We start from the raw sequence: 18,129 nt of genomic DNA, 5'->3' as shown, positions 1-18,129 counted from the left end.
ACTGGTGCTACAGAGAGGGAGGAGGGACGGGAGGGGAGGGGAGGGGAGAGGCGCAGGGAGCCAGAGGTAAGACGGAGACAGGGCCGGGGAGAATGAAAACCCAGGTTGTTGGTGGTTTCTTTCTTTCTTTCTTTCTTTCTTTCTTTCTTTCTTTCTTTTTTTTTTTTTTGAGAGCCACAAGCTGAGATCAAAGGTGATATTTTTACAGAAACTGAAATAGAAAACCACTGGGCACACAGTGGGAGGTGAGCGTCCGGAACATAGGCCCTTTTATGCAGCCTGTGGCCACAGCCAGAGAACTGCCCTCTGCCCAGGGCCATGGCATGTGGGGGGGCAGTGTGGCCTCAGTCTTCCCAGCTCAGGTCTGAGAAAGAAGGAGATGAGCTGCAGCCCTCGGAGCTGAGAGAGGAGAGGGACAGCTGTGAGGGTCGCAGTGAGTGCCCAAAGTATGTCACCTTTCAAGACCACGTTTGTCACTCTCACCATGGGTGTCAGAGTTATACCAGGCCCCGTTTCATCCTCAAAGAACCCGACAAGGGAGATTATCAGTACCCCTGTTTGGTGGAGGAGAAAACCAAGGCTGAAACAGAAAATAATTTGGTCAAGTCCCACCCAGAGGTGGGAGCAAATTCAGGACCAGCAACCCAGGGCTCCTGGTCCAACACCCTTTCCACTCCCTGTAATCATCACTCACTTACACATCAAATTATTTATTGAGCCTCTGCTCTTGAGGGTCCTAGCTGGCCCTGAGACAACAGGGGCCACACTCAGGTCTACTAGAGCACTGGTTCTCACAGTGGGTCACCAGATCAGCTGCATCAGCCTCGCCTGGGAACATGCTAGAAACACAAGTTGTCAGGGCCCAGCCCAGACTTACTGAGCCAGAGACTCTGGGCATGGACCCAGCCCTCTATATTTTAATGAACTCTCCAGGCGATTCTGATGCACCTGAATTTGAGACTCACTGTACCGCGTTACCTCAGTTTCCATCTCTGTGTTTCGGGGAGCATCACAACCCCCATCTCATAAGGTTGAGCTCAGTATCAGCTAATACATGTTCTGGGCGTGTATCCTGTGCCAGGCATTCTTCTAAGCCCTCTACAAGTATTAACCAATTGAATTTCACAATCTTATGAGATAGGAAATAATACTATCCTCATTTCAGATGAAGAAATGAAGGCACAGAGAGGTAAAGTAACTTGCCCAAGGTTACACAGCTAGAAAGTGGCAGAGCTCTAGCATCCAAGTTCTTATCAGCCAACCAACAGAAAACCCCCAGCAGAGGATCTGGTGCCCAGAATGTGTTCCAGGCATAGCTGAGGACGTGATGATGGCAGTTAGCATTACCTCACCTGAGTTAAGATGATGATCCTCATTTTGTAAATCTGCTGCCCTGTCAAGATCCAGGAATGAGTCAGAGGCAAAGGCAGCCTCAGTGTCTGAAAGCCCAGGGCAGCCCACAGGCCCTCACTATTCATGCAGCTTTGAGATTATGATATACCATCTTGGTCTTCTGGAAACATCCCAGGTTGCTGTAGGGAAGGGTGTGGGCTCTGACAGAGGTGGGCTGGAACCCTAGTTTGGCCCTTCGGGGGCTGTGTGACCTTGAACGAGTTATCTTATCTCTCTGGTCTTTGGATCACCTTTCCTCAGTTGTTAAGTGGATAATGACAGTCTTGAACTTGCCGGGTTTCTGCAGGGGTTGGAGAAGATGACATTCATGCCAGCCGAGGGCCAGCACAGAGCTCTGCATAAACTTGTCCCCTTCCCTTCCCCCTGCCTGCTGCTACCTCAGTAGAAACACCTGCTCTGGATATAGAGAAACTTTGAGAGAAGAAGAAATAAGCATCCAAATAATCAAAATGCCTTTGTCTTCCAACCTCCCTGCCCTTTTCCAGATCTCTTTGAAATAGCCCCCCAGCTAGGGTTTCTGGGGTGAAACACTGGCACCAGCTGCTTCCAAGCTGGGAGTAAAGTGCTCTGTGAAGGGAAGAGGAGGTGTCCTCTCTGCACTGCCACCACTGGCCAGTGTCTGTGATCAGCATGAGCATCTGAGCATTTGCTTTCCGTGAGGAAGTTTGGCCCGGACATCTGAAGCTCATCAGCTGCCTGCTCCCAGGGGGATGACCCTGCTTGGAGAGAATTATCCCGGACAGAGCCACAGAGGATGGAGCAAATGAAGACCAGGTGAGGCCTGGCCACAGGAGGGGGAGCACCGTCTCTGGAGCGGCCTCTGGGGCCCCGCGGAGAGCAGAGGAGGCTGGGAGAAGCACCGGGCCTATGCCCAGCTCCAGACCAGCCTCAGGCTCCGCGGCTATGCAAACTGGAGGTGGGGGGTGCGAGGGGGTCCATTTCCCTCTTTGGGCCTCAGTTTCCCCATGCGTGCATTGGAGGAAGGGTAAGCAAGGCATACATGAGGGCCTTCCAGACCTGACACTGTGGGGTCCCAGCCTGACCTAGAATTCCTGGCCTCTAATGTTTAGCCCCTTGCTGGTGGGAGGTGAGTGATAGGTGGTGGGTGGGGACGTAATTCAGGCATGGATAGCCATGATCCCTCCCCAGCCTGGACATCAGAGGGGAGCTGGGACAGAGAGACCCGAAAGCGATACTGCATTTCAGAGCAGTCAGCCAGGTACCCTCTTAGTGCCCATGGGTGGCAGAGATGGTGTGCTGGAAAGACAACAGCTCCAGCTGGGCCGGTGGCCAGGAGAAAGGCATCCTTCCCTTTGTGGACCCACCACTCCGCCCGCACCCCCTACCAAGTCCAGACCGGCAACAGCTTTCACTTAGCAATTTTTATTAACTCCTTATTTTATGACAGATCCTGTTCTAAACACTATACATTTATTAAAATGATTTAACCCTTTCACTGGGTGGCAGGTCCCAGGTGACTGACCAGCCTGGTGTTTGGCTCTCATCTGGCTGTCCTGATGTTGACCCTTCTCAAGACACCCAGACAGGTCAGGCCACTGGCCCTAACCATGTCACTCAGATCGCTGCCTCCTCCCAACACTACTATAGCTGATACCAGGCATGTCTCCCTTTCTACTGACAGGGGCCTTCTTGCCCCCTCCCCAGTCTCCTTCCCTCCTGGGAGCCAGGTGTCCGGGGTCCTGTTGCCTAGTGGGCCTGGAATCCAGGCAGAGGGCAGGGAGGGCTGATTCAGAGGGCTGTTCACTCAGACCTCAGTGAAGCCTGGCAAAGTGTCTCCACCCTGAGCAGAGAGGCCCTCTGCTGCGGGACTGGGGTGGGCACGGCCCTCAGACAACTCCTCTCTTCTGGACCGTGCTAGACGGGCACACGGCCGAAGTGGGCTGCTCCAAACCTTGGCCTTTCTCTGGATGCCTCACTCCTGGGTTGCTGCGCTCTTTCCTTGGACGGGTGAGCACTTCTGATGACCAGGTCAGAGAGCTATGTCCTGAGCCTGGGATCCTTTTGATTCATTCACTTCCCACAGGGCACTCTAATTATGGGCATTTCCAAGAAAGGTCCAGAGAGAGGTAAGGGCCCACCCAAGTTCACTCAGCCGGTCAGGACTGAGAGGACCCTGGTTTCCCAGACCATTCCTAATTAAATAGTGCATCACTTTCAGATATGAAAAATGAATTCTGGGAGTGCAGAAAAGTTAGAAAATACAGATAAGCAAAAGCAAATATGAAGATACCTTCAGTTTGTTTCTTAGAGAACCTACCACCCTTCCCCAGCCCTTCTCTCCCCCCGGGCTTCAGCCACACTCCCCCGGCCCCAGCCATAATCAATACCTCACCTCCGTTTGCCAGCAGCTGTTCCCTGAGGACTAAGCCTTGACAGCAGATCCTGGAAGACAGCCTTAGACCGGATTCTGGAAAGGCCTGGCGTCTATTCCGGAACAGCAGAGCTTCCGCCCAAACGGAACTGTTTAAGTGCAGATATAGTCAGAAACAGTCCCAGCCAGGAGTCCAGAGCCTGCATCCAGTCCTGCCTAGACTGTGGATTGACTCTGTGACCTTGGGCCAGTCCCTGGCCTCTGTTTCTTCTGCTGTAAAATGTGGACTTGGACTTGACTATGTGGTTTCCCCACGGCTGATCTGTCACCTTCTCTTGGGCAAGGACTGTGCCCTCTCCTCTTGGATGGGACATAGCATTTGGGATCAGAGTGCAGGGTTCAAGCTCCCCTGGTGATGGTCCAGACCATCCCTCCCCAGCTGTGTGACCATCAGCAGGACACCACACCACACAGTCCTCTACGCCCCCGTGGAAAGACACAGCCCAGATGCTGACCCTCTCGTGTCTCAGGGTGGCCGTAGATCCCATGAGAGGTGGACCTTAAAGACCTCTGGACAACACAGAGCAAGGAGTTGTACTGGGCTGTTACGAGAGGGTGTCCTCGGCCTGCCCGGTGCCTGGCTCCTTCCTGGTTCCATGCTGGCTCAGGGGGTCTGGCCCAGGCTTGTAGATAGAGCCACTGCCTGCCCACGGGCTCACATCACTCTGGCAGAGGAATGTGTGGATCCGGGGCCCAGCCCACCACAGGAAGTCTCAGTAACGATGCCCAGAGGGCCTTGGGGCCCATGAAAGCATGGCCAGCAGCTTCCCTTGTTGGAACTCATAGAGGCCATTTTAAAACACAGTGCTGACTTTTTCCCTTTCTTTCTTTTTCCATTCTGGCTAAGGCATGGAATGTGAAAGTGGCTAAATTAGCACAGGAAGATGTAGAGGCTGGGTTCATGGGCTGACTCAGCTTTCTGGGGTCCTAGAAACAATGGGAGACCCAGGAAGTCTGGCCTCTGTTTCCTCATGCCCACCTTGACCCCACTCCAGGCTCCCCTGACAGGACCAGCGTCGGGTGTGGGTGAGCGATAACAGCCTGCCTCTGGTTCCCAGGTGACCTCTCAGGACCTCAGCTTGCCATCTGTTATGGACTGGATGTTTGTGCACCCCACCCCCGCCCCCGAATTCATATGCTGAAGACCTACCCCCAAGTGTGATGGTATTTGGGGATGGGGCCTTTGAGAGGTAACTAGGTTTGGAGGAGGACATGAGAGTGGAGCCCCACAGTGGGATTAGTGGCTTTATAGGGAAAGGAAGAGAGACCAGAGATCTCTGTTTCTCTGTCTTTCTCTGGGAGCACACAGAGAACGTGTGAACCCACAGTGAGATGGCCACCACCCACAAGCCGGGAAGAGGGCTCTTACCAAGCACTCACTGGCCAGCACCTTGATCTTGGACTTCCCAGCCTCCAGCTCTGTGAGAAATAACTGTCTGTGGTTTAAGCCACCCAATCTATGGCATTTTATTAGGGGACCCTGAATGGACTAAGACACACGGATGAAACAGGCATAATAACCCCTCCCCTGACTATTGCTGATAAGAATAAGATGCAGTACTAGCTGACCGTTCATTGAGTAATGCACTCACTCAACCAATACGTGCAAAACAGCTTCTGTGCAACAGGCACTGTTCTAGAAGCTGAGGTATAGCAGTGAGCAAAGCGGACAAAGCTCCCTGCCCTTGAGGAGCTGACGTTCTAGTAGGGAAGACCGACAGAAACCAGATAAAGCACTGAAGGATGTAGTGTGTCTGATGGATGACAGAAAGTGTCACGGAGGGCAAGTCCCCCTGGAAGGAGGCCAGCACACCAGCAGGGAGGGGCGGGCCTGTTCACACTTGGAAATAAGGCAGTCAGGGCAGGCCGCTGTGAGAAGGGGGCCTTTGGGGAGGGCTGAAGGAAGAGAGGGGAGGCCATGTGATCACTTAGGGAAAGGGCATTCCCAGCTGTGAAAGGACACTGGCTATTGTAGGAAGCAGGGTACCGGCTAGAAATGATTTCTAAGTGTGTCTTCTGCCCCTCAAAAGCGCCCAGCTCCATTCTGGGCACAGGCAGGCTCTGAAGGGTCCAGGGCATAACTGCAGATGGTCCAGTCTCATCTTCCTGTTAGCCTCCCCTTAATGGGCCATTGTTAAGCAGCTCTTTCATGTTAGGCACCAGAGAATGCCTGAGGGCCCCAGAGAAAGCTCAGGCCTGCAACAGACTGGGTGTCAGGAGGCCTGGGCTCTCATTCTGGCTCTGCTGCTGGCTGACAAGGTGACATTAGACAAGGCACTGGCCTTAATTTCCCCATCATTAAAAAAAAGGTGGATACTGGTTGTCAGGGGCTGAGGGGAAGGGAAAGGGAAGCAGGGATGCTGTTGAGTACGGGGTTTCTTTCTAGGGTGATGAAATGCTGTGGAGTTAGATAGTGGTGATGGTTGCACAACTTTGTAAATATACTAAAATCTACTGGCTGGCACATTTAAAAATAGAAAAAAAATATGGTTGGTTGGACAAGACAACAGGATGAAACACTAACATTATTTGTACCTATGGGGCCTGGACTCAGCATTTGCCTGTTACCTCATGATCTCTAGGGTTCCTCCCAGTTCAGACTTTCTGTGATCCACCGCATTGATGTTCACGTTGCCATCACTCATCAGTACATCCAACTTGAGCCCCTCACCCAGGCCCAAAACTAGGATAGAGACGGGGAAGAGGTGAGAAGCGGATGCATCTCCCAGCAGGAGCTCAGAGCCTGTGAAGGAAATCAGAAGTGCACATTGGACCCAAGAAGTTCTTCTCTTTAGAACTAGCTCCTTCCTTTCCTTTCCTTGTATGGAAAAGAACCCCAAAATACAAGGGGGACACACAACTCTGTGTCCGTACGAGGGGCCCTGGGAGTTGATTTATTCATTTATGCACCAGAGCCTTTGGCTGGGTGTTCAGGATGCAATAGTGGGCAAGTCAGACCCAGCCCTGCCCTTAGGAAGGGAGACAGACGTTAAAATGATCAAACACACAATTAAGAATTTCTTTGATTATTGTGATTGTGATCGGAACCGTGGAAGGAAAACACATGATGTATTGAATGGCTGACCAAGGGCACTGACATGGCTGGAGCTGGGTTCTAAGGGCGAGTAGGAACAATGAAGGGGTGTGGAGATGGGGGTGGCGTGGGGCAGGGTGTTCCAGACAATTCCAAGGCCCTAAGTGTCTGCAGAGGAAGGCGAGTGAAGGAAGCACAGAGAGCCGGGGGCGGGGGGGTGGGCGGGGTTGGGGGGCAGCTGCATCAGGAACAGGCCAGGCCCAACCGGGCAGGGTCTTAGAGGCCCGGAGGCCACACATAACCGTTTATGCCTGTTGTCCCCCTCACTCTGGAGTGTCTCAGTTGGGACAATAAACTGTACAGCCACCCGACTTACAGGTCACACGAAGGAGTTTGTCCTAAGAACAACCCATGTTCCAGGAAGGTCTGGTCGTTCTCCTCCAAGCCTGCTGTTCTGCACGTCGGGAGCGAGGCGCTGCCAGCCGGCGCGGCCACCGTGGTTGTTTCAGCTGGATGATGTGTGAGGGGCCCGGCTTGGCAGCTGCTGGCCATCCGGCCACGCCGTCCTCCTCCCAGGCAGACCCTGCTGCCCCCACGCCAGCCTCCCCGGCTTCAGTATCTCGAGGTGAAAGCTTTGCCGCCAGGTCTCAGGCCAACCCTGGTTCTTGGCTCCAGGTTCGGTGAGCCGGTTTCCGGCCGTCCCGCCCTCGGCTGCTCCCCGAGGACCAGCTCCAGGCCTCGGCCACAGCCTCTTGCTCTTTCCACTCTTGTTTTTAATTTTTGCCTCTCTTTATTTTCCTCTCTGTGTGACTCTGTCTGCGGGGCTCTCCCTCTTTCATTTGCCTTCTTTTTTTTCTCTTTTCTCTCCAGGGTAGCTTGGCACCAAGAAAAGTTTGCGTTTCAGGACAGATGGAATGGGGTTCCATCCTTGCTCTGTCACCTGCTGGCCGTGTGATCTTGAGCAAACACATCCTTCTCCTCTGAGCCAGTTTTGGGTTCTGTGAAATGGATGTGATCTGCCTGAGTCCTGCGTCCCTGGGTAGTTGTGAGCTGGGATGAAGTTCAGAGTCCTTCTGGAAGTTGAAGGTGCTCAGCAAATGGCAGGTTCCTCCTACCTTCCTCTTGCACTTTCTTCTCCCTGACCTTCTGCATGCTTTGCTCACTTACCCACAAAGTGAGAAACCGAAGCCTTCCCGCAGGACCCCAACCACCTTGCTCTCCCGGCGCGGCCCCACCAAACCGAGACTGGTGTGGAGCCAAGAGCCTCATGACACGTGCGGCCTGCTCTATGCTAGCCTGGGGCAGGAGGACGTGCCTGGATGCCGTAAGACTCCTGGGAAGGGGGACACCTCCATGGGAGGTGTCTTCTGAGTTATGCTGTGATGCAGACACCAGACTCCTGTGTTTTCATCAACTGATGGACAAAAGGCAGCCTTTCACACACCCTCAGGCCTGCAGATTTCCGACTGTCCCCCACCCCCACATCACACCCTGCGCTTTCCAGCATCCCCTGGGGCTAAAACAAGATAGAGCAGGAAACTGAGGCTCAGGAATATCCAGAGGCTGGTATTTTTTGTAACAAGAATGTGTTCAGTGTAATATATTGTCCTATTTATTAAAAGGCAAATTAAATAGTTTGCCTAGGGTGCCAGTGGATCTGGAATTGAAACACAGGTCTGAGGGACTCCAGACTTCACATTTGTTCTCCTCTCTCTGTCACATACTGGTGACTATGTGGATCCTTCTGTAACTTACTTCCTAGATGTCACTTAAAAGACAATTGTGTAATAAACCCATACATTTGTGGTCAACTGAGTTTTGACAAAACAGCCAAGACAATTCAATGGAAAAAGAATACTCTTTTTAATAAATGATGCTGGGACAACTAGCCAGCCACATGCAAAAGAATGAAGTTGCACCCCTACCTCACGCCATTTACAAATATGAACTCAAAATGGATCGAAGACCTAAATGTAGGAGCTAAAACTAGAAAACTCTTAGAAGAACACACAGGTGTAAATCTCTATGGTCTCAGATAAGATAATCATTTGTCAGATATGACACCAAAAACATAAGTAGCCAATGGAAAAAAATAGAGAAATTCTATATCATAAAAATGAAAAACTCTGTACTTCAAAAGACACTATTGAGAAAGTGAAAAGGCAACACACAAAATGAGAGGAAATATTTGCAAACAGCTATATCTGTTAAGACTGTAGTATCCTAATATTCAATGTATATAAAGAACTCTAATAACTCAACAACAACAAAAGAACTTTTATAATTCAACAATAAAAAAAGACAACTCATTTTTTTAAAAGGGCAAAATATTTGAATAAACATTTCTCCAAAGCAAATATACAAACGGCCAATGAACACATGAAAATATGCTCAATATCATTAGTCACTGGGGAAATTCAAATCACAACCACAGTGAGATATCACTTCTCACCCACTAGGATGGCCAAAAATTAAAAAGAAAATAACAAGTGTTGGCAAGGATGTGGAGAAATTGGAATCTTTACACATTGCTGGTAGAATTGTAAAATGATGAAGCCACTGTGGAAAACAGTTTGGCAATTCATCAAAATCATAGAGAGTTACCATATAATCCAGCAATTCTACTCTCCCCTCCACACACAAATTGAAAGCCTATATTTCATACAAAGCGTGTACATGAATATTCACAGCAGCATTGTTGATAATAGTCAACAAGTGGAAACAACCCAAATGTGCATCAGCCGATCAATGGAGAAACAGAATATGCTATATCCATATAATGGAATATTATCCAGTTATAAGAAGAAATGAAGTACTACAACATGGATGAACTTGAAGATGAACTTGAAACACCCAGAATAGGAAAATCCATAGGATATTTGCAGTTGCTAGGGGATGAGGTGGTGGGTGGACTGGGGATTGATAGGTATGGGATTTCTTTTTGGGGTGATGGAAATGCTCTAAAGTTAGAAAGTGGTGATGGTTGCACAGATTTGTGGATATACTAAAACCCACCAAACTGTACACTTTAAAATAGTAAATATATGGTATGTGAATTATATCTCAAAATTTTTTCTTAAAAAAAAGTCATTGTGTAGATCTGTAGGGCAGCTTGCAGAGCACCGAACCCAACATCTACCCACACCCTGTGTTAAAGATGAGAAATTATAGCCCAGCTAGGGGAAGGATTACACAGCAAGTTTGAGACAGAGTAGGGATAGGACCCAGAGCTATATGTGCCTCCGCTCTCCCCTGCTCAGATTGTTAGTTCCTAGAGGACAGGAAACTTTGCTCATTTTGTACCTCCTATAAAAGCAGCACAGGACTCTGGGGTACATTGCAGAGGTAATAGTCAGGGTGACTCCAGTTGCAAGAGACCTGACTCCAGTGAGCCTAACAAACGTGGATTCACTGACTCACATAACTGAGAGGGACGTGGGTGTGCTGGGGACCCAAATGACCTTCACTCTCCCTTCCTGTTTCTTCTCTTCCTCTTGCCTTTTCCTTGTCTTCATAGGACAAGGAAGACAGCTGCTGGCTGCTTGCAGCTCTGGGGATCACACCTTTAGAGCTTGCATTCCAAAGGGGAGCTAACTGCTTTCTCGCAGAACCCAGTAATGCAAGCTGAGGGAAACAGCTCTATTTGGTCTAGTTGGGTCATATTATGTGGACTGGTCGATGGTCTCCAAAAGGTCAGGCCTTCTAACAGAGTACTGGGCGTGGCGACCTGCTGCCCTACCAGAACCCCAGAAAGTTGGGGATGGAAGCAAGAGGGAGGCTGAGCAGGCAAAACCTCATCTACCTCCTTCCTTCCCTAGGGGCCACTGTGGGAGGACCTAAGAGCCAGGGAAGAAGGCAGTCATGGTTTTTAGATACAGAGTGACCTGGGGTCCAAGGCCCAGCTTTTTACTTTCTGTCTGTGTGCGGTGGGCAAGTGACTCTTCTCCCACCCCCAGCCCCCAGCCTGCTTTCTGAACTATAAAGTGAGAACAGTAATTCCCAGCTCAGAGAATTGTAAATATTTGAGTAAGGAGCCCAGAGCGATCTCGCTGGGCCTGGCACACAGTAGGGGCTGAGCTAAGGGCAGTTGTTACCATTGTTACTGATGCTCTCTGTGGGTTGATGTTTAGCCTCCAGTCAGAAGCTGGGGATTCTGAGCAAATGCTTCAGACAATAGGGGCTTCCCAAGGTCCAGATCCCCAGCCCAGAGCTGGGGGGATGGCTTGAGAGGGACCACTCCTCCTTGGGTAAGGATTGCCCTGTGGGGTATGACTCAGGGTCAGCCCACCGCTGCCTCAACCTGCTGGTGAGCTTGGCCTGTTGATCTCTCCTTTCTCAGCTCAGTGTCCCTTGAACCAGACAGCCCTGCTCTGGGTGACTGGTCAGGATTCCTCTGCATCTAAGGCTATTATGAACTCAAGACGTGTCACCTCCAGAAGGGGCCTACACCCCTCAATTGTATGAAGGGATCAAGTAGCCCTGGCTGCAGAGTTGAGTTCTGCTCTGTGCAAAGCCCTGTGTGGAACATGGGGACTCACAGATGACTCTGACAGGGCCCTGTGCTCAAGACTCCTGCAGCCTGCTGGATGAATGGACATGGCCACTGACTCCCTGGGTCACCTTGGGCAAGTCACCACCCTGCTCCAGAGCTCCTTTTTGCCCCATCTGTAAAGGAAGGAGTTAACCATGTTGACGACAGCCTGTGGCCAGGCCCACAGCCTCATCTAGTCCCAGAGAGGTGGCTGGGTAGCCCATCCCCCATGCCTCAGCCTCAAATCTAGTGACATCATCCCCAGCCCTCTCCGTCTCCCCAGCAACTGGGGTGCTGGCTGAGGCTCCCCAGGGGCCCAGACCGTCTGGATTTCCTTACACATAACTGTACCTTGCCCACATTTTCACAATTAAATTGTCAGTTTGGGTTAAGTGTTGTCCGCTGACGGCTGTCAACCTCTCTCTGGCTCCCCTCACTCTTCACCCAGTGTAGGTAACTGAGAACATCTTGCCCAGCCGGTCCCTCAGCACTGTGGAAAGAGGCTACGATGCAACGGGAGGCAGGAGGTTTGGGCTCCAGCCCAGTTCTGCCATACATTTGCTGTGCGGTTTTGGGCAAGTGACTTCCCCTCTCTGGGCCTAGGTTTCCCCACCTTAAAATAGGGCTAATCATCTTTGCCCAGCCTTCTTCCCTCCACTCCCAAGGCAGCTGCTAGTCTCAAAGGAGCTCAAAACTGCTGCAGGGCTTAGAAAACTGTAAGCCCAGCTCAGAGGTTAAGGATGGTTCATACCATGAGCAAGCAGGCCTTGAAAGGGACTTCTCTGAGTCACTGCCAGATAAACAGGTAAGGTTAGTCCTCGCTCTGGTCTTCCCTGCATCCCTTTGGCTGCAGATCTGGCTCAGGTCTCATCCCCTGGCCTCCTTCACAGCCTGTTCCAAAACAGAAAAGGCAGAAAATATGCTCTTCCCAACAGAGCCTGGCCCTGAAGATGCAGAGTCGCGGTGCTAGGCCAGAGGGTCAAGGGCCCTGCTTCTCATGACCGGTGTGTTCACACTGAGTGGCTAGGCTCTCCCTCCCTACGATGGGTCTAAACCACTCTTGGTTCCACCCCAAGCTCCCAGGAATTCTCTCTCACCTCCCCTCGTGATCCACCCCCAGATCAGGCCAGACTTGAATCCCACATCTGACTATACCCCGAGTTCAGACAAGTGACAAACTGACTCCAGACCTCCTCCATGTCCCCCTTGGCAAAGCTTATGCTCTCTAGCTCAGCGTTCGGGGCCCTCCAGGCACAGATCTGTCTATTCCCAGTCATCTTCCCTCCTGTCACCCTTGATGCCAGCAACACGGAGCCCCCTGCCACACACTCTGCTTCCTTGAAACCAAACTTCCCCCTCTTGTCTTTGGTTAAGCTGTTTCTGCTGCTGAGAAGGCCCTCCCCCACCCCCGGCCACCTGACAATTCCTCCCCCACCTGCACATTATTTATATAGACATGAATGCTAAGTACAAATGCACTCTCCATCTGGAACTGTTTATGTACCTGGCAGAAAAAGAACTAACCTTTATCAAGGACTGATTACATGCAGAGCATTTTACATTTCGCCTCTTTAAGCCCCACAGCAAACCTATATGGTAAATTTCACTACTCCAATTTTCCAGATGAGAAAACTGAGGCTCAAAGACAGGTAATATCTTTTCCAAGGCCATACAGAGGTGGGGTTGCAGCTGAAACCTCAAAACATGGGCTCCCAGAGTCCATGCTTGTTTCAATCCCTGGTAGAAACACTTCCCTTAAGGTTACAGTTGTGGCCAGGGTTCCATGTACATGAAAACACTTGCTATCAAAGGAAATCACGCTGCTTTGCAAATGCCAGGGACCACTGCAAAGCACCCAGGGCTGTCATATGGATGAGGGGACCCAGGAAGAGAGTCCAGACCATGGGAGGAGTCATAGATCTCTGCCCTTAATGAAGAAGGACCTTCTCCCATGGAGAGCCTTCCCATGGTGGAAAAGGCTGCCCTGGAGGGAGTGAGCTCCCTTCCCTGGAGGTTTGCAAGCAGAGGCCAGTGAGGAATGCACTCATTCCTTTGGCAGTTTTGGAAGAACCACTGTTCACTGGCCCTGATGGAGTACCAGGGACACAGCATGGGTGAGACAGAGCCTGTCACTGACCAGTGCTGCTCCCAGAGCAGTGGGGACATTTACAGGAGCTCCAGTGGCCAGAACGTCAGGGTTCTAAGAGGGTAAGTGGCCCAACTTTGAGATTCTGAAATGACCTGAGACACATGAATATTTTCCATTTTTTCACTATATAAGCCTGGCTGCTTCAAGTATCTCTCACTATGTAACAAACCATATCAAAATTCAGTGGCTGAAGAAAAACAACTAGTTGATTCTCCTGATTCTGTAGGCTGAGTCGGCAGTTTGGCCGATCTCTCTGGACTCCCTCGAGAGGCCACACTTGGCTGGTGGGTCAGCCAGGCCTGGGTTCTGCTGGGCTGGCCAGGCCCTCTCCACGTGGTATCAGGGCCTCTCTTTACACTTACAGCCCAGCCTGGGCTTCTGAGGGTGGCGGGGCGAGGCTCCACGGGGGTGAAGGAAGAAGCTGCAAGGACCCTGAAGCCTGGGCCCCAGAACATGGCCAGCATCAATCCTGTCACATGCGTTGGTCCAATCAAGTCACAAAGCCAGCCCAGATCAAGGGCTTGGGTAATAGTCTTCATCTTTGCATGGAGTCACATTTCAAACAGGTGTGTGTGTTCTGGGATGAGAGGGACCGGTGCCATTAAAAAAGCTCCCTCGCTGGCCTGCCCAGAAAGAGTTCAGACAAGTGACAGGCTGACAAATGACTCAAGGCTTATGGGCTGAGTGTCAGAAGACCTGGTTTCTCAGTTCTCCTGCATCAGAGACCAGTGATATGAGACAAGCTGTTGTCCTCTCTCAGCCTCAGTTTCTCTCTGTGTGCAATGGGGGCCCTGAGTGTGGTGGGTCTCTGGCCTTGTATGTATGCAGGATGGGTCCCACGTGCAGAAACAATGACTTGTATTCATACCAGAGAAGGAGAAGCCCAACCAGAGAAGAAACTGCCAACCTAGACCTAGTGCCCACAGCTTTCCATTCCTCCCGTTCTGGTGGCAGCACTGCCGGGCCATTCCCAGGGGTGGCCCCTCCCATGGCAATAGCAGCTGTTGATCAAGGGCAGGTCATGTGACTCAAGCTGGCCAATCAGCCACCTTCCCTGGGACTGATACAGAGGCCCAGGGAGACAGAAGTTCTCATTTGCCTCGAATAATGAACTGGGGCTGTCAGTGGCCACAGAGCAGAGGGAAGGAATGAGGCCCATGTTGCCTGAAAGAGTAGCAAGAATCAGAAAAGAGTTTCAGACAGCATGTCAGGGAGCTCCTGTCCCAGTGAGCGCAGGTCTCCCTTCAGATCCCCAGCCACCCCGATTTCTCCTCCTCATACGAGCCAATTAGTTTCCCTTAGGTTTAAGCTGGTTGAGGTTGGATTTCTCTCTTGGAGTTGAAAGAGGCCTGAGAAAACACAAACATTGTCTCCTGAGCTGCCACCACCATGATTAAACAATGGAGAATTGAAAGTGGCCTTTCAGAAGTAACACAACGTAGCGATGGGTGGTGGGTGGCGTTGTGTTATGTGCACCCAGGATAGAAACCTCCCACCTGACCCTGACGGCCCCAAGCCTGCCCCCTGAGCCCTGTAAAAGACTAAACCCTCCTCCAAGGTCAGAGAGGAGAACACTCCCTCCTGAGCAGTGGGCAGAGGACACGCCTCACCCATAGGCAAAGAACTGCCTCGCACACAGTAGGTGTGCGATATAATCTCCCAGGAACCTTGGGAGGGAGTGGTTTAGTGATTTTCCCATTTTGCAGATGATGAAACCAAGGATCACAGAGGGTGAGTGACTTGTCCAGGGTCACACCGTGAGGAAGTGCAGGAGGAGAGTCTGAGAGCCAGGCCCAGGTGCTCTGATGACACGCTTGCTGCTATTTGATCCTCCTCTCCCTTGCTGGGGAGATCTGAGTTCATTGGACATGCCATCCTTTTCTGAAAAGCCCCTGGTGCTGGAAAGGCACACTTTGGTCTCATCATGTCTACCATGTTCATGATTCATCCTATGACAGGGGTAAGAGGAGACCCAAGACCAAGGGTCTGGAGCTGAAAAAGGCCTGGAGGTTGTCTAGTTCAACCCCTTCACTTACAGATGAGGTGACAGACTCAGAGAGGGCAAAATAATGACCTGCTGTCACACAGCCAACTCCTGACGGGGCTAAGGACTGGAACCTGGTCACACGTGCCCCCATCCAGGGCTCCTGGAAATTACTGACTTGCCCTCTCCCCATTGCCCCTCACCAAGGCCTTGGCCCCAAGAGAGGGAAGCTGAGGTGGGCCGAGGGGTCAGTAGAGGTGAACATGGTAAATGCAACTGTGGCTTCCCCCATCTCATGTCCTTCCCTGGGTGCCCCCAGGGTGGTGTGTAGAAAGAAATATGCCCTGGACCAATAGCAGCCAGGCAGGGGCTGAGAAGCCAGCTGACAGGAAGCCCCAGCACATATGGGCAATCAGGTAACCAGAATCACTGGGAGTAATGGAGAAGGAAACTATATTAACATCTACAGCAGCAGCCAAGAGGGTGCCTACCCTGCCCTGCTCAGAGCTTCCTTCCCTCTGAAGGGGAGCTGGCAGCCCAGACCTGACACACAGTGGCCCTTGAGGAGGCTCCTGACTGAAGGAGGCAGGAGGTAGAGGGAGGAGGGGAGATCAGTTGGTTCTAAAGATGAAAAAAAGTTTTTCTCGGAAGTGTCTCAGAGAACCCCAGAATGTCTGAGGTGGTAAAATACTCTCCCTCATGCAAATGGGGACTAGGGGGCAGGGAGGAGCAGACCCCTGCCCAGGTCTCCTTTGACAATCAACCCACAATTTTGCCACCACATCCCCTCCACTCCCCTCCCAGGGCAGGTGTTCTAGCTGATGCCTGGGACTTGAGTCATAAGACAGAGCTGAGGAGCTGGGAGGGTCCCAGAGAGCTCAGGGCTGGGCTTCAGAAATCCTGGGATCTTCTGGCTTCTCTCAGCTCCTCTCGAGAAAATGCAGAGTCATCAGCCTCCTCCCATCTGTGTCAGTGGGGACCACCAGCTCCAGTGCACTCTGAGCCCTAAAGATCTGGATTTGAACATCAGCTCCAAACACTTGCCAGCTCTTCTCTTTTGAGCCTCAGCTTCTACATTTATGAAAAGGGGTACTAATCCCCATCTTGGAGAATATAGGGGATTTGACAGGATTGTATTATTCCCATTTTATAGATGAGGAAACTAAGGTTTAGAGAGTTTAAGCAAATTGCCCAAGATCACACAGCTAAAAAATAAAATTGGGCAAAATCAGTATTAGAACCCAAGTCTATGTGACTCCAAATTGTTTTGTGAATCTCCTTTAGCTAGGAGCCAGAAGATTTCTGTTTGAAGTACTGCTTATGCAAATATTTGGAGGCAACTGCTTTAGTTTCTGAAAGAAGTAAAGGGCTAGACCCAGAGGACAGCACATCCCAACTGGACAGAAGTCACTTGGAATGGCCAGAGTGCCTTGGGGTGGGAGAACTAAGGACACTCTTGACCCCCATGGGTAGCCTCTTAGGAGGAGCAGCCTTATCTCCCAGGTGCCCTTCCTACACACCCTACCCAAAGCCCCACTCCCTGCCTGTGGCTTTTTTAAATGGGATTGACCCCAATGCTCTGGAAGAAGAGATGGGAGTGTCCCAGCATGTGTTCGCAAGGACATTCCAGAGACTGTATGTAGTCGTATATATGCCCGCTAAGAAGCTCTATGTGTGTTCTCACTGCGTGCATGGAAACACATGTGCATTTGTGCGTGAACTAGATGGGGACTGGTCTGCATGTCTAGCCTCATCTTGAAGATGTGTATGGCCATTTAAGCTGTATGTGCTACTGAGTGAGTGTGGGCATACGGTGTGTCCAAATATTTCCTGAGTGTGTTTGTGACCATTTGTGGGGTGATAAGTCCCAGCCCCTTGTGCAAAGGGGACTGGCTGTTTATGTGCAGGGGTGTTTATATGGCTGAGCCTGCAGTGGGTCCGTAGGCTCAGCTGTGTGTACTGTATATGGAGGTACCTGTAGCTAGGCTAGGGCAGTGTACGGGTACCACTTCATAGGGAGCTGCAAAGAATGAGGAAAAGAGTACCAGGTGTCTTTTGTGACCTGAAAGAAGCCCCTTTTCACTAAATCAGTTTCCCTTTTTGATAATGAACTAGATTACCCTTGAAATTATCCTTGGAATTGAGGCCCCTGGGATGAGGTGGTGGGGAGACCTAACAGAGCAGTTAGAAATGGAAGAGGGGCTATCATTAGCCAGGAAGGGCCAAGGTGAGGGTGGCCACTCAATCAGTTCCAGGAAAGTCTCCCCAGAAACACAGCCCCAACCCCAGCCTCAGGCTAAGTCTGCACTGCACAAGAAACACCTCTTAGTCCTCTTGAGCTTCTGAAACCCAGTTCTCCGCTGGTAGTCCCCTGGAGACCGGGACAAAGGTGCCCAGAAGACTACCCAACAGTCATGCCAGCGGTGAGACGCCTGCCTCCTTGGTGCCTAAGTTTACAGCGCGCCTGGTAGCGCAGAGCCCTGGTACCTCCTTTTTTTGCTGAGAGTTCCCAGAACTAGAATCAGAGGTCTGGAGAGGTGACCCGGTAAAGTATGGACTGGGACGCCAAGGAAGCTCTTCTATACCCACGATACTTCGAGTAAAGAGCTGTAAGATCAACACCTAG

At 51.2% G+C, this 18,129-nt stretch overlaps 1 protein-coding gene and 1 long non-coding RNA gene across 10 annotated transcripts in view; one reads left to right on the top strand and one right to left on the bottom strand.

Moving 5' to 3' along the window:
• Window positions 1–8,715, top strand: part of LOC116666481 — a 20,754-nt gene extending 12,039 nt beyond the window's left edge. The window contains exons 2-3 of the long non-coding RNA XR_004323365.1: window positions 1,899–2,187; window positions 3,780–8,715. This is a non-coding gene — a long non-coding RNA (uncharacterized LOC116666481). The remainder of the gene's footprint in view (window positions 1–1,898; window positions 2,188–3,779) is intronic.
• LOC106729228 overlaps window positions 1–18,129 on the bottom strand; it is a 51,738-nt gene that overhangs the window by 29,147 nt on the left and 4,462 nt on the right. For 6 of the 9 annotated variants that reach the window (XM_032489435.1, XM_032489428.1, XM_032489434.1 and 3 more), the window contains exons 2-3: window positions 6,374–6,548; window positions 3,767–3,894 (exon numbers count right to left, since the gene is read on the bottom strand). In XM_032489435.1, coding sequence (XP_032345326.1) covers window positions 3,767–3,894; window positions 6,374–6,548 — 303 coding nt within the window. Of the gene's footprint in view, window positions 1,694–2,181; window positions 3,464–3,766; window positions 3,895–6,373; window positions 6,549–7,215; window positions 7,350–18,129 lie in introns of those variants that run through there. The other 3 variants (XR_001365612.2, XM_032489433.1, XM_032489436.1) reach the window with 3 other exon arrangements.

Source organism: Camelus ferus, chromosome 10 (genome assembly GCF_009834535.1).
Source record: "Camelus ferus isolate YT-003-E chromosome 10, BCGSAC_Cfer_1.0, whole genome shotgun sequence".
Taxonomy (NCBI): Eukaryota; Metazoa; Chordata; class Mammalia; order Artiodactyla; family Camelidae; genus Camelus; species Camelus ferus.
Note: the sequence above shows the minus strand (reverse complement) of the source record. Positions and strands in the feature narration are given on the sequence as shown.